Here is a 16,635-nt window from a genome sequence, read left to right on the forward strand (position 1 = left end):
AGCCGTGATGACACAGGCAGACGTGACTCGCTTTTAACCCAGTAAGTTCCCTTTCCTCATGAAACTACCGTGGACCAAATTTGTGCATCAGTGTCCAGACAGGCCAGAGGGGGTATCCAGAAGGACAGAAGGAAAAACATACAGAGTCTGAAATTTTGCCACAGATGCAACTGAATTTAAGGAGGTAAGTAAATATTTACAAAATGGGAGTGGCACATTGATACCGGCTAACAGACCTTTTGCCCCTTTCATTTCATAAGTATTTTTTTGGTATTAATAATAAGCTCTTTAAAAAAAAGGTCAAAGAGGCAATGGCAGGGAAAGGAGGGGGCCATGTCATACCTCTCCCATTTAAAAATTCTGTACAGTAACCCCTAAAAATAAACTAAGGCAGCTTTATAAATTAGCTGGCTCAGTTTTCACTGCAGAGTTTACATAATCCTCTGAGAGTAGGCATTCGGTTCTTAAAATTTTAGTACAAAAATTATTCACAAGTTGGTTAAAAAGTTTCCATTTCCTTTCTGAAAAACCTGTTCTTATTAAAGAAGCTGGAAAAAAAAAAAAAAACCACCGCATCACATGTAAACAGCATTCTTGCATAAAATCCTGCTCCAAAGAACCATGATTTGTACATTTTTAAAAAAGAAGAATCCTCTCTCGTTTACATTCACAACAAACTTCCGTAAGAAATTCTGCCACGTGGTGATGAACAGGAAGGTCAAGTCCACGTGTTCTGGGTTTCTGGGTGTTTTCAGGAACCGTCAGCCGGCTGCACAGCAATGGCACCGAACAGTCGTGGTGCTGGGCCTGTTGGCTTGAACAAGCGAAATGTCTGCACACATCTCAACTCCACAAGGAACTTGCTGTCACTGCATCCTCCACACCAGACGGACGATGTAACGTAGCAGTCGTAAGAGAATCATCTGGGGGTGGGCCTCGGCTGCTTGGTAATTATTCAGAAAGACCTGAAACAATGAAAGGAAAGAGTCTTAGCTTGTCAACCGTCAGCCTCCCAGGGGCCAGGGCGTAAAGGAGTGACAAATCCCATCTTAAAAGCCGTGGTAGCTACTCCTGAAGGACACTGTCACCAAAGCCCCAGGTCTTCGTGAGACGACAAGACTCCAGAGGAAGCACCGCTGCATAAAAGCAGGCACACATAATTATTTTCTTCTCAGAAGGGCACAACCAAAAGAATGGCTGAGAACTTCAAAGTGAGTCCCAGAATCCTGGTCTGCCTCTCTTACTACCCTGCTATTTTTGCTTTTTTTATTTATTTTAATTTAGTCATTTATGCATACAGAACTGGGGTACAGGTCAGAGGTGCAGGGACGGTGAGAGGATTCACCAGAGACAGAGTGGGGAGCAGAACAGGCCGACTGACAAAGTACACTACTGAGAGGAGCAGCGGGCGGGTCAGGAGAGGTCTGCCGCGCCATGTGGTCACCTCCCGGATGGGCGGGGATTGAACTCATGCCGAAGTGGCTTTGGCTTCTCAGTGCTGTGCTTTAACCCGCTGCGCCACCAGGGAGGGCCTATTTTTGCTTTTTACAGGCGATGCCATCAGTGCCTTGACCCGGAAGTGCACTGAGCACTAGAAGACAAATCATCCCCCACCTCTGTTCAGGTGGCTGAAAAAAAGCCACCGAAGAAGTCGCTGAAGTTAGTGTCCTGTGAAAAGAGGCAGAGCCGAGGGGCAGGACTAGTGTCCTGTGAAAAGAGGCAGAGCCGAGGGGCAGGACTGAACTGGGTACATGCCCAGTGTCTTACTGCTGAAATTATTGACATGCAAATACGCTGCAGACTACCCCAAGGGTGATTTCTGGTAGCTGTAATTTACTTGAGAAACTAGTGATTTGGAGTAATTTGCCCTAAGAAGCTAAATAAAGTGGTGCACTGATGCGCCAGCGTGCCTCTGGCGGCCGGTGGGCGTCCCTGCGGGATAGACACTGTTGGCTCTGCACTCTGCCCACGGTCACAAACCAGGCCCGGTGGTCAGCCCCAACCCCACCCCGCACTGGGAGCAAAGAGCAATTAAAACAAAAAAGGCCTCCCTGCCAGGGAACACCCTATGTTTATGACAAGCTCAGAAATCGTTCAAAAGGAAACTGCCACATTACTCCGTGTTCCCAGAGGCCTGTGGGTCGTCTGGAGTGCCACTTCCAGTCCCATTCCATTTTTCCGGTGAGTCCGTGGAGCCAGGTATATATTCAGAGTGGCCAAAAGTGGCAGCGAAGCACATCTGCTCCCACACCAGGAGCTAGTGCCTGTCATGCGGTTCAGGTCTGAAAAATACCTGCTGGCTGGTTTGCCTTAATGTAACCCACAGCCAGGACCAACTCTGCTGCGGGGAGCTCCTCAGACACCCCTTTATTGCTCCGGTGGCGGGGGACCACCGGGCATGGTCCGGCTGAGAACTGGTGCCAGATTCCCCTCTCAACCCAGCCGGCCCACGGACAGCAGTTCGAGTGGGCTCTGTTCTTGCGACTGTTTATGCAGGCTCTCGAGCACTGGCTTGACAGATGGGATTGTGATAAGGCAGAGCATTTCCCTTGCTCCTTCCATAACCAGGCCGGAGGAAATCAGCTCTGTGCAAGCGATTCCTGTGGAGGCACTCCGTAACCACAGTCTGTGATTTTTATCTGTTCTGCACACAAGATTGCTTTGTTTTGATTTAACTTTCAAAATTACTTTGCTTCTTCTGTATGAGAATAATTTAGGGGAAGGTTAATTTTAGTTTAGACTAATATTAATAGGCTGAAGGTTGAAAGAGGCTTATTCAAAATAAAACCACGACTTACTAAAATGAAGAAAGCGTGTGCAGGGCAAGGTTGAGCAATGGCTTCCAGGTAGGAAATCTCATGCTAGCCAGGTGCCACCTTCGGGCTCAGCGAGGTCAGAGAACGGAGTGAAACTGACCCCAGTGAGGGGAAACCCACCGGTCCTTCAGGGGCAGCAGGAAGACTATGGACGTGGTCACGGTGAAACCACATCACGAGCCATCTCCCATGTTTTTGAGAATTCTGGTTACATCTCAGATGAAGCTGGGGGGGGGGATGGGGGAAATTGTGGCAGGGGCATCCAAGTCCCACCGAGCGAGCTGATGCACAGCCTCTCCGCCAGTGAGGCCGGCAGGACGCCTGCCCTCCCAGACAGCACGTGCGACAACACGGCACACGCTCTCAAGCCAGCGAACAATTGCTTTTGGACAACATTCAATGGAGGAAGCCATTACCACCGATTCCAAAAGCTGTGCCAGCCCAGAAAACCCTTGACAGCTGGCACAGCAGGCTGAAGCGGCTGCTGGCTTGAAACACAGGCCCACACCTCACCAACAGCTGGAGAGGAGCACTCAGCTTCCGGTAAACTCACGGCCTCCCCACCTGCAGTCATACAAATGAGCCTGGGTGCAAGCTGGGGGCACAGAGCGTGGCTGTGACCGTGACACTAACACGGGCAGGTGACCCAAGAGCTGGGGATGGTTCCGCCCTCCGGCCGTCGGCACCCTGCACATGGCCTCCGCCCAGTCAGCGCAGCCCTCAGACTCGGGGCCTCCAGGACTGTGAGGAGTGCACGTGGACTGTTCAAGCACCTGTTCACCTCTCCTGCTTGATGCTCACCCTTGGTCCTTAATTCTTAAGAGTGAAAAAACAGTACTTCGTGGAGTTGAACGATGCTGTTTTAGTCTAAGTCATGAAAGCACTTCAAAAAGATCACAAAGATCCATATGGGTCAGCCTATTTAAAAAAACTAAATACACCACTAAGTATAAACTATGTATTACAGCTGCCTTGTTAGCTCTTGCACACATATATACAAAATTCACAAGTGTCCTGAGTACAGAAACCCATCCTGCTAGCTAGTTTTATCTCCATATTCTAGATCAGGAATGGGGTTCTTTGGGGTGACTTTCACAACCATCCACAAGTCCAAAGGGACAGTCAGTTTTGTGTTTCCCTCCAGGAACCAATTCCCGAGAGCCCATACTCTCCTTTGGGGAGGGGTGCCTGCAGCCCCCACCTGCCTGCATCAAGGGTGCGGGTAGAGGTGTGACCTGGAAGCACATGTCTGCGGCTGCAACATCTGATGAGCATCACCTGTGTCACCGGCAGCACCTACAGAAGAGGAACCCACAAGCCCACCCTAAGGGGCCTGGAGGTGCTGCCCTCAGTGAGCACAGCCTGGGAGGAAGCCAGGGTGCTGCTGGAGTCTGCACGCATGCACAATCCCACCTCCCACAAAGAGGGGAACCGGCCAGTGAAATCCAAGGCTCACCGACATGGAGCCAGACACGCAGGGGTGTTCCTGTCTGCAGAAGCTGTGACGGCACTTCCTTCCGGGGACTGCCACTCTGGTAGGGACAGAGCCACAAACAAGGTAGCTGACTGGACAATATGTAAGTAAATAGAATGAAGAAGAAGCAACTGCCAGAGAGCTGGGGCAGGAAGGCACTGAGCTACCCCTGCACACCAGGCCTGGGAGCAAGAAGAGCCGGAGGCAACAAGGTTCCAGGGCGGGAGGCTGGTGTGTGGATGGGCACCACCCTAGAGAACGAGCATCAGTCTCCAAAGTCTCATTTCAGATGGTGAATGAGTATGCGGTTTCTCATAAGCCATCCTGAGAAACGGTGCCAAACTCTATGACCAGTCCTCTAAACAAGAGTTCCTGAGGGCCCTCCATGATGGTGCAATGGGCTAAAACAGCGCTGCGAAGCCATCCTCAGCCTCTGCAGCACGAGTCCTATCCCCCACAGGGAGCTGACCACATGGCACAGCAGACCTCTCCTTGTCTCTTCCACTGCTCCCCTCAGCAGCGTATTCCCGTGGATCTGCCTATTCTGCTCCCTACTCTGTCTCTGGTGAATCCCTCCTGGCCTATGCCCCAGTTCTTATATGCATAAATAAGTAAATCTTTAAAAAATAGAGTTCCTGAAAAGTGGAAAATGTGGGATATTCTGGTGGTTCATGTATCTCTGGTACAGACAGTGACACACTTCTCTGAAGTTGTAAAAATGCCCATGGAGACAATGTCAAGAGCAACTGAGCAGGGGATGCTGCAAAAGTTTTCTGCACACCCACACGACACTGGAGGGCACTTGAGTTACAGCTGGGGGTGGGGGGAGTTTACTACCCCAGACAGTGGCTATAGCAGCTGGACCACGTAGCAGGTAACCATGGAAGCAGTTACCACCATCTTCATTTAGGACAACCAATCAAGTATCAGGGATTTAATTAAATTTTAATACCCAAATCATCACAGCACAATGTGCTCTCTTGCCCAAGCAAGGAAAACACATGCAGGACACAAACATGCCCTTGACTCCAAGTTGTCCTGGGAACTGGTGGAGGTGCCCACTCACACTTGCAGGACCCACTCTGGACACAAGAGATGCCCAAGACCTGGGGGCTTCAGGCTCTTGGCACCCGAGCTGGGGGACAAGCAGAACTGTCACCAGTAAACAGGATAACTTGGTCCACACCTTCACAGTCTTCACAACAACCCCAGGCAACCCCACGCCACAGGTGAATCACGGACTGAGCGTACAGGGGAGAACTCACTCCAGGTTCAGGGAAGTGAGGCGCAGTGCCTGCTGGGTGGGGCCTGCTCCCAGAGGGGCATCTTCTGACCAGTACCACCACTGCCAGCATCAAAGGTAACCAGGTGGGGCCTGAGGTTCTAACTGATTCTGAGAAAACAACACCGTTTCTCTGACCCATTCATCACCCGTGCACGTGAACGGTATTTTAAATGGTGAGAGACAGAGGTGGCGAGGAAGAGGACCCTCGCATGCTAAGCACAAAGTCCCTAGGAAGAGCCGACCTGTCTCCACTGTCAGACCAAGAGTCACAAGCACTTCTGTTTGGATTCTAGGGTGTGTTCTACAGTCTCAGCTCTTTCAGGTGTCGCTCGCTCGGCTGCTGCCGCCTTGATGCAACCCAAATACCAAATTCACTTTCCATCTGTCACCAAGGCAACAGGGCATTTGCATAGCTGGTGCCTAACTGCTTTAATGTCAACACAGCTGTGGAAGAGTGCCGGGGAGCCCCTCTGACCGGATGTGGTGTTCCCACACAAAAACCAGGAGCAGGCACTCCCACGACACCCCTGGGTGGTCAGGGCAGCGGCTGCTGGCCGGCCAGAGTGCCGACGTGGTGCTCAAACGTCACAGAAAACAGCATTTGCACGAATCCAACTTTCCTCCTACTTCTGATGCTTCGTTTCACAGAAACTATCGAGCTGAGACTTTTGTAGGACAAATGATGGCTTATCCACTTAAACTGCAGTCAGGCCTGGCAGGCACTAGCTTTTCCTCCATCGGGACACTGTCAACTCCACCGTGGCTCTCAAATTCAGCAGCCACCCTCCACTGACACTATGCTCTTGAAAACCCAGATCCCGGATCATCACCTGGGAAGTCTGTTTACAGCTGACCACAGTGAAGCCAGAGAGGTTGTGACATTTCCTGTGTGAGCACCATCAGAAGAAATATTAGATTCAGAACAAGAACATACTGTTCCAAAATGACCTAGCCTCCAAAAAAAAGAAAATGCTAATGAGACTTAACGCACTTTAACCACACTCAGACCTCTCTGCTTTGGTTCAGCTGGGACAAGTCTAGCGAAGGATGCTAATTATGTTTGTATGTCTACAGAGAGCCATGCCTCACCTCATGTGCGTCTTCATTTCCTCCTCAAGAGATTTAAAAACCCCCAATGAGGCCTCTCTGAAGTCCCCTGCAGGCACCCACAGCCCGGATTGGTGCCGAAGTAGTGATCCCACAACTGCAAGGTGCCGAGCAGGTGTGCCCACCTGTCCCAGGCCAACGCAGCGCGAATCCACACAACCACATCCAGCTCCATGCCCACCCGGCCTCGCTGACGCACACGAGTGCCTCAGTCTCCTGCACACACCCAGGCAGACACAGCATGTCAGCAAGGCCCACACAGCCTGTGTAGCAAACAGAGGCCTCAAAAGATGGACAAATCAACAGTCACAAATTTCTCTTTCTAAACTTCGAGGACGCACTGAGAAATGTTTCAATGATAATTCAACTGAGAGAAGACAGAATAGTGGTGACAAGGAAGGACTTTCCTGCTGTAAATGCTTTAATCTTCCCTCCACCCCTAAGAGACTTACTCCTACAGATGAACAGATGGAGTCCTGGTCCAAGGTCTGACCCCAAAGTCCCCAAACTTGTCAGTAGGCTGTATTTTTCTACAAGATCACACTTTGGCCTCAACAAATCATGGGAAGCTCTCGCTGAGAAAGCTGAAACCCAGGCACTCTCATCGTCGGGATAATCGGAACCACACGTCAGAAAACTCAGAGTGAAGCCACAGGAGGACGACCCTGTCACACAGGCCGCACGGTGCCATGGTGGAGCCCGGCTGCTTCTTGTCACTGTTATTACGGTATGGATGGTGCGGCCACTCATCAGGACGACGAAACCTATCACTCATCGAGCCAGGTACAACTCATCATCTCATGAGCTATGTCTGGTTTTAATTCAATAATTAGCTATGTAGATTTTTTTACTGTCTTCTTAAGACAGCGCTAGAAAGTAGCTCACTTTATTAAGCTCCAACATTCGATCAATGAAGGCTTCAAGGAATGTCGAGAACACACACCTCTGAGTTTATGTTCATCTGGTGCTATGAAACCAGCAAGCAGCACCTCAGACCTCTCCCTTATACACACTGTCGAATAGGGCCTGTTATAAAAACAAGAATCTCTACAGGGAATCCACCTCTTAGGAGAAGACAGCACATAAAGATGTAGGTCCATTTAGAATGTAGAATCCATGCTAATATGCAGACATTTCAATTAAACTTCCATTCCCCTCAAAAACAGCCTGGCAGCACCTTGCCCCTCTCCACTCCCTGGCCCAGTGCGATATTTCAGTTCACGTCATTCAGTCCTTCGTGCTACACTGGCGCCCACAGAAGTAGGAAGTAGACAGTATAAACAAAAGATACACTATTTCTCGTGCTCAGACAATGAAAGGGTTTTCATTCACCCCTTGGCCCATCTGGAGTGTCTGCTGTCCACTGTGCGGATGTGCCTGGGGCGTTGTTCACCTAGCAGACTCTATACCTGTGCACAGAGCAACTCAGGCCCGACCACCTGCGAGGCAGGGGCGCCGCAAAACGCAAATGTCCTCTGCCCAGCGGTGGACAGGAGTTGACCCACGTTGGCTAGGGAAAGACTCTAGTTACCTCATATAAAAAAAAATTAGTTACCTCAAGAGCTCATGTTTTATAGAAGGGCTCAGCACACCGCTGCAGCCTCGGGCCACAGCCAAGAATCCCATCCAAGCGGACACCAAGCCTGAGCGCACAGCAGCCCACGCCTGCAGGACTCAGGCCTGCACTTGCAACACTGCCTGCCACAGGTCAGCTGGCACTCGGACTCGACCTGACTCCAGTGGTGGAAGCAACCAGCAGAGGACACTAAAGAACAACAGGGAACCTGGCTGTTTTGTGTGGATGGCCCACCTGATCGAGGCAGTTTTGAGGTACAGGCTGCTGAAACAGACCACATACATTGCTCCTCTCCCTGCCAGGGGCTCACCCCTTCATGCAGTTTGGAGCGGAGATTCTGCTGCTCCTGTCTGCAGCCCACTATTATCCCTGAACCCCCACCATCCATCCACAGACCACACCCTTACTCCCTGGAGTCTCAGAGTCGCACACCAGCGCTGTGATGGTCAGGACACTCCATGCATGGAGGTCATTCAGCAGCACACGCATTCCAGGCATGCCGCCACCTTCTCGGGGCCTGGGCTGTGTCCTGGACCATGTTCTGCGTCCCAGTGCCACCACGGCACTTGCACTTCAGATGTGGTGAGAAGGCACCAGTGGGCAGTGGAATCTGGGACAACCTGAGCATCAAAATAAGTAATGTCGGGAGTGCATGTTAACCCAGTGAAGTAAACAGGGACCCGTGAATCTGAGCTGATAAACGAAGAAACACAAAGGGAGAATGGAAAGCTCTTACTCCTTCACACATTTCCTTCCCATTATAAAAGGAAAGGCACCAACTGGATAGTGGAAGACGCCACTGACCACTGCTCATACTGCCCGCAGCTGGACACTAGGACATGGCGACATCTGTGCCCCTCACTGCGAACACAGGAAGGCGATGCTGTCAGCTCTGCAGCAGTCCTTCCCAGAGTGCAGAAAACTCAACACGAGGAAACTTACAGCAAACCAGATTCAGGAGGAGTCTGCACACTGACTGTCCTGTCCTTTGTAAGGGCAGAGCCTCAGAAAGACGGGCCCCAGATTCATGGAGTCAAAAGGCAACTAAATTTACTGAGTGAACCCAGAGTGGTTCCTGGACCTAAAACATTTTTTTTCTCTACAAAGGATAACTGGTGAGGCTTGAATAAGACTTACAGATGATATAACAATATTGTAACAGTGTTAATTTCCTGATTTTGATAATTACACTGTAGATACGTAAGAGAATGCTCTTCTCTTCAGGCAATACACACTGACGAATTTAAGAGTAAAGCAGTAATCATGCCGGCAATTTATTCTCAATTCCTTAGAGAATAATAGATCGCAGGTGTCAAGTGGTAGAATGTTAAAGCAAATGTAGCAAAATGTTAACCCCAGGGAAGTTAGGTGACAGGCAGGTCCTTGGTACCACTTGCAACTTTTATGTAAATCTGAATTTATTTCAAAACAAGAAGTCACAGAAATAAAAAAATTCATTCAACCTGGAAGAGTAAGGCACCTTATCCGGGGGGACGATCGCGTGATTCAGGGCCGCTAACGAGGAGCATGCACCGGGGCTTCGTGCTCACCTGTGGCTCTCTCACCTCCTTCTTCAAGGACCGGACCCCACCGCCCCATGTGTGTGTGACCCCACTGCCTCTGAGCGGGCTGAAGGCATGGCAACTCCAGGACAACTTCCTCTATTTGCTCGAACTGGGAAAATACCCTGTGAGGCTTCACAAGGCTCATGGCAAAAAAGACCAACACTTCAGCAAAGGCACTGTTATATATTAAGCAAATAAAGACACTACATGTTTCAAATGCTACAGTCCACCATGGAGCAGTGCTGTGCACCACTCACCAAGAGGCGACGCTCCCTGCTGTAGACAGCAGGTTTTTTGAATGTGTCACTTTCCCAAAAAGCCTCCCATCCCGCCCCCACCCCAACCCCCGCATTCAACAATGGACCATCTGGGTGACTGCAGACAATGGCTATTTTTAATTGAACAACTATCAAGGCAGGCATCTGTGGCTTTGGCTTTGAGGGTCACTGTGTCATTATTCAGAATTCCAGAGCTTGGTGTTTTCAACCGGCTATTTATAAAATCTGGAGCATATCTGCCTTTGATTTAGGGGGGAAAATCAGGTTCTATATAGCATTAAGTCTGTCCCAACTCTGCCTCCAATAGCTCAGCCTACTGAGAAAGCCAGGCCCTTGACGTATTAGCTGCTGCATTTTCACAATGGCTCATTTTTAAAGTGAAAAAACAAAATAAGGCACATAATTACAAAATATTGCCAATACTGCAGTAAGACTAACTTGCAGTTATTTTACCAAAGGTTTTGAGAACAGATGGCACCTCCTTTGAAAAATAGATGTGACCATCATACTTATAGTCTTAAGCACTAACCTATGAAAACACTGGGAGAGAGGGAATAGAAGGTTATGAACCTGCTCGATGCTGTTGTCTCACCCCAATGGAGAGGCCAGGGAACGGAACACCCCCAGCACCTGTGTCTCACGTGAGCAAGACTGGAACTCGCCACCTCTTTTGATGTCCATAGCATGGCTGTGCACCAACCCTTGTGCCCCCTTGCCCAGTGTCTCTTCACTGCCCACAAGGCCACCAGAGGTACAGCTATCAGAGCCCTCTAGCAGTCCAGGGAAAAGCCCTGGAGAACCACGGATCCTTCACGCGGGTCCCCTCAGTGGTCCAAGGCTCTGACCCAGCCCCTGGGAATTGCATTGTACAGGCTCACCGTAGCATCCAAGTGACTTGTCCCTCTAAGGCAGCCCCACCCAAGTCAGATCTGGCTACCTCCAAACCCCTTTCAAAATGGGGGAAGGTGAATTCTGCTGCTAGTCAGCTCACTGGCTAACCCCAAAGAGGTCATTATGCTCCTAAGAAGTGACTGATCTTTTCCTGCTGGTTCTGGACACATGCTTCCAGTCAGGACAGGGTATATTCGGAGCCTACTCTCTTGAAGGGGCCCATGTCGTCCTGAATGGCATGAGGGAGGATTTGGTATGAGGGCCAATGTCATGAGTATACTGGGCCCTTTCCCCAGTCAGTCTCCCTCCTAGGACGGTCTACCAGGAGACGGTCAAGTCCAATCATACACTGTAACAACAAAATCCTGTCATTGAAACCATGTAGACGACTGAGAGGAATAGTAATTTCAGTGCCAGATTATGAAAATTCAACCTTGCAAAAAACAATTACCATTTCAGATCTGGGCTGAGGCAAAATCATGTTCTGTGACCTGGTCTGTACAGGTGTAGGATGCAACTAGTCAACCATAATGTAAGAAGTGCCTAAGCCCATCCACCAATGTGCTATTTCCCATTTAATGACAGAATCATGCTATGACACACTTTCCATCACACACAACATACACTCACTCCACAGGAAGGTACAAAGAGAAGCCAACATGAGCTCTATGGAAGTCCTGACTCCCTGACAGAAATACTATAGTGAGGAAACGAACATCCTTGCCTCCACCCCTTCCATTATGGGAAAATGTCTGTGTTTATTTAAGAGAAGTTTGAGAGGCACTGAATATAGATGGGAAAACTAGAATGAATGAATAATAATTAACAGGTAACATACATTCACCTGTTTAACAATAGCTAACTGAAAAAAAAAAGAGAGAGAGCGAGACTAATGCTTAAAGCAGTACAGAAATATTGAGGTGTTCTAAAAAAGCATGATCTCCCAGGATTAAAGAAAATCTTTTAAGAGGGAATATTCTGAAACAATGTTCAAAAAACATATTTAAGTAATAAATGACATTTCCCACAAAACATGTGTACCTTCCTTTTGGACAAATCAACAGAAACGTCTTCGTTATCAGGTTGTTTAAAAAAATGTAAATAAGCCAAAATTACATTTCTTCCCACCTGCTCGTGTTCTGTGGCAGGGAGCAGTCACACAAGCTCACCCCTGCCTCCTGCACGGAGCTAAAGCCTACCCATCTCAAAGTCTTCTAGAAGGAAAGGGTTTCCAAATGGTGATACACACACAACCGGCACTGCGTCTGGAGAAAACACAAAACTAAATATTTTCTTCATCAACAGCACACGTCAAAACGTAAAGGGTAGTCAAATTATAGACTACTGAGGGATGGTCTCCGGGTCCATTTCAATGAACAAACATAAGGGGGGCTCTGTTCCCTTTGGCTAGTGAAGATGGGAATTCAAAAGTGTCTTTAGCTTTGCCCCAAGCTGTTTGAAAGGAAAGGAGAGACACCCCATGTAGACCCAAAATTACATTAGTATTTATCCGGGGACAGTTCAATGCACATAAATGACTCCTTTCTTGGAATGGTTGTTTAAGGTTTTGTGCTTATCAAATCCCTTTGCCATCTCATACTGTATTCTCTCCAATTACCAGCACTTAAATCCAACCATTAAAACATAAGGAAAGCGGGCAAGAAAAAGCACTGATAGGCCACACGTATGTTAACATGTGCCATTTCCAAAATAAACATAGAATCATTACTGGTCACCTTTTAAAAACAACCACTATGGTGGAAGGGGCAGAGGAGCAAGGAGAAAGGGGGGTAAAGAAAACATCATTACCCTCCTTGGGTAATAGGCATTAAACTCGTCTCCGATACGCCGCAGCTCTTGTGCAATCCAGATCTCCGGGCGCATATCTGCAGGTACAGCTTGAGACTGCCTCATGGAAGCTGCATCAGAACAAACAAAACAAAAATCATTTGTTTTCCATAGGTCATTCGCAAAGTTCCTAAGGTAAGTTTCTTGAAGTAAGCCCACTTTTCCCCCACTTTCATATTTTTGGGGGTGTGCTCCCTAACTGAAAGAAGTACAGTACCCCATTGAACATTACGACAGAGTCTGCTACATAACTGGCTCAAGAATAAAGGCTGCAGAAATATTTCCTTCTTCAAAACTAGAGATTCAGAATTGCATAATATAAAAATATCCTGATAAATTACAAAACTTCGGTGTCAAGAAGGCAAAGACACAGAAAAATGGTACAAAAAATATCACCAAATAAAAATACTCGAAATATATGAAAATATGAACACTCAGGTTGTCAGTAAAATAACTGTTCAGATGTGGACATAAGGCAAAAATTCCTAGAAAAATAACCAGTATCACACAGGAGTGAGATGACAGAGCTGCCCCAGTTGGAGCTCAGAGACTGAGAAGCTGATAGTCAGCCACAAGCTACCTGGGGCGGCTGTTTCCATGGAGGTAGCACTGAGGTCCCAACAGCAGGTCTTCACAAGAGCTACTGGGGCCAGATGAAAGCATAATTGCATGTTTTGTCTCAATAAGAATACAACCAATAAAGACGGATTCAAGTCTGCAAACACCACATGGGGAGAGGAAATGTTTTGGGTGTAAGAGCAAAGGCATTTTTGAAAGAAGAAAAAAGAGGGAGGCTGGCCCTTTCATTAAGCTGTCACTAACATTCACACCAAGTGTATTCATCCGTTCATTAATGAAACCATTAAAAGCCACATGACAGCCAAAAGTGATGGAGAACAATAAACATGGGTCGTGCAAAGCTCCCACCACAGGAAGACGAAGCTCTCCGTGCACAAGAAGGAAGACTCACTCTCCACTCAGACAGCACAGTCCCACCGGCACAGAGAAAGGGCAAAGATGCATGACTTCAGCAGCTATCCACGCTACTCACAGGCAAATCATGTTAAAACGGGCATAACATACTCACAATTAAACACATGCTACCCTGTAACCACAGCAAAACATTTTTGTAAAAATTCTGAAAACCAGGTTTTTGCAATAAGGTTATTACAGTTTCCTGTTTTGTGTTTTTAGAAAAAAAATGTGTGTTTTGTATTTGACTTGTCATCAAAATAAAACTGATGCTAACAGCTCTATACAGGCGCTTAAAAGTGAACAACTTGAATGGCTTTTACCAATTCTCTAAATTCTTGCCCATCTTCTCTGTCCCCAGTTCCCACCCACGTGAATGCAAGGCTGACTCCAGAAAGAGCAGCCAGGGGCAGAGCACAACCATGGGGACGAGGAGGAGGAATAGAGTGGGTGGTGGGCAAGGAAAAACCTGTGGGTGAGCAGGCAAGTTCCTTGGCTATATATCTAATAAAAATTACTTTGGACTGCACACCTATGTCACACAAATATTTCTCATTTCTCTGTCAAGTCTACTCCTAAGTGACTAAACCAGCAGAAAACAAAACAGGAGGGATGTGATACCAGGCAGGACAGCTGACTTCCCTTTCCTGGGCTGACAGCTCTTTAAGGATTTAGTCTATCCCGGGACAAAATCATGACTACTCCCTTTACACTCCTCCCACTCGTCCCGTCCCGACTTGGAAACCTGAATTTGCCCTGGAGGCCAAATGTCTCCTGCCTGCCTGGGCCTGCAGAGTGCATCATGCATGTTAGCTCACGTGACGCCCCCATGGCCTGCGGGGAGACGCACCTGCCCACAGACACAGGTGAGCAGAGCAGGCAGGATGCCACGTGGTCGCTGGGGCCACCACCGCTCGCTTTCCACAGCACCTGGCTCTGAGAGTATTCTGCCTTCAGTCCTGGACCCAAGAACGAAGAAAATGTCAATTATCAAAAGTCAGTGAAATGTAGACTATGGTGTTTTACCAAGACAGCAGTCTAGAGGAGGTGTGGATGAGTCACCCGATGCTCAGTGTCCTATGGCTCTGGTGACAATGGCAGCTCAGTGTCAGCCATGGATCTAGGTGGATTCTGGGTAGAGTAACCTGAAAGGCTGAGCCCTCTCACAAGCTTACCTTATGCTTTTAGATGCTTAATTTCTACTAATAGTTTCTTCTGGACAAGGGTAATTAAAAGTATGCTATATGCAGGCCCTCCCAGGTTGGAGCGTTGCACTGCAAAGCTAAGCCAAGCCATGACTGCTTCAGTGCAAGTTTGATCCCTGTCCCCGAGGTGACCCACATGGCGTGGCAGACCTCTCCTGACCCACCTGCTGCTCCCCTCAGCAGTGTACTTCATCAGATGGCCTGTTTTGCTTGCTGCTCTGTCTTTGGTGAATCCGCTCACTGCCCCTGCACCTCTGGCCTGTACCCCACTCCTGTATGCATAAATTTTTTTTAAAAAGTATATTTTATACTTACTTTGTTTAAAAAAATTATTAAGAATAAACAAAAACCCACCCCTATCCATTAAGCCTTGCTCTGACCCACTGGTCCCATTCTCTTCCCTCTGGTAACTATAATTCTGCTGCCAACATCTAATGTTCTATTTTTATTTTTTTTTTTATTTTTTTATTTTTTTTTAAAGGTTTATTTATTTATTCGTACAGAACTGGGGTACAGGCCAGAGATGCAGAGGGTGAGAGGATTCACCAGAGACAGAGCGGGAAGCAGAACAGGCAGATCGACGAAATACACTGCTGAGGGGAGCAGCGGGCGGGTCAGGAGAGGTCTGCCTCGCCATGTGGTCGCCTCCGGGGCAGGCGGGAATCGAACTCATGCGGAAGTGGCTTTAGTGTCTTAGTGCAGTGCTTTAACCCGCTGCGCCACCAGGGAGGGCCCTCTATTTTTATTTTATTTCCTCCATTCGTCTGCTTTGTTTCCTTAAACTGGTAAAATCATCCAATACCTTTCTTTCTCCTGACTTACTTCACTTTCCATAATCTTTCTGTTCCTTCCATTTTGCTATAAATGGCAAAACTTCATTATTTTTAATGTGAATAGTCTTCTGCTGAACACTCTACCTCCTTTAGCCAACTGTCCATCAGTGGGCTCCTAGGCTGCTTCCACAGCTTAGCTATTGGAAACAGTGCTGTAAAAAACACTGCGGTGTCATTAACTCTACCCAGAAGTGGGTCTGCTAGAGCTTATGATAGTTCAATTACTAGTTTTTTTCAGGAAGGTCCATACTGTTTTCTAAAATGGTTCCACCAATTTACATTGCCACAGCAGAAGGATGTTATATTTTCTGTGGCATCTTAGTATACAAGAAAAACTCCTCTCCCCAGTAGGTGAAAAAAAATTCACCTTTACACCTTCGGGTGCAGCTGGGAAGGCTCTGTCTGGCTCACGTTTGGCTAGCAACCAGGCACATCATTGCCAGAGCCAGTCTTGTCAGAAGCCACTTTATCAAAACCCGCACCCAGCGAACTGACATCAGCCTAGTCAGCAGCTAAGAAGCAAACCAGGGACCTGGTGGCCAAATCCAATTTATTCATCTTAGAGATAAATGCCCTACTGTTTTGTAGGGAAGGAGGCAAAGAAGATAAGCAGATGCATCTGTAGAAAGAAAAGTCCAGTAGCTGTTAGCTTAACATACACAGATATAAACACATCTGCAGAGACAGGCAGTACCCATAGGAAGCTCAGGATTCTTAGCAGTTCCCAGAGTGACTCTGCTGTGAATGGGCCACAGATCAGACCCCAAGAAATACCAAGAAAGGAT

General features: G+C 48.0%; 1 protein-coding gene across 2 annotated transcripts in view; it reads right to left on the reverse strand.

Annotated features, from left to right (window-relative positions):
• Nucleotides 1-421: 421 nt before the first annotated feature.
• BCL2L11 (BCL2-like 11 (apoptosis facilitator)) overlaps nt 422-16,635 on the reverse strand; it is a 35,906-nt gene continuing 19,692 nt past the window's right edge. Inside the window, exons 2-3 of one of the 2 annotated variants that reach the window (XM_004686112.2) lie at nt 12,802-12,911; nt 422-965 (exon numbers count right to left, since the gene is read on the reverse strand). In XM_004686112.2, coding sequence (XP_004686169.1) covers nt 867-965; nt 12,802-12,911 — 209 coding nt within the window. In that variant the 3' untranslated portion in view covers nt 422-866. The remainder of the gene's footprint in view (nt 966-12,801; nt 12,912-16,635) is intronic. The other variant, XM_004686113.2, reaches the window with a different exon arrangement.

This window comes from Condylura cristata, unplaced genomic scaffold (genome assembly GCF_000260355.1).
Source record: "Condylura cristata isolate star-nosed mole 26May11 unplaced genomic scaffold, ConCri1.0 scaffold00020, whole genome shotgun sequence".
Classification (NCBI taxonomy): domain Eukaryota; kingdom Metazoa; phylum Chordata; class Mammalia; order Eulipotyphla; family Talpidae; genus Condylura; species Condylura cristata.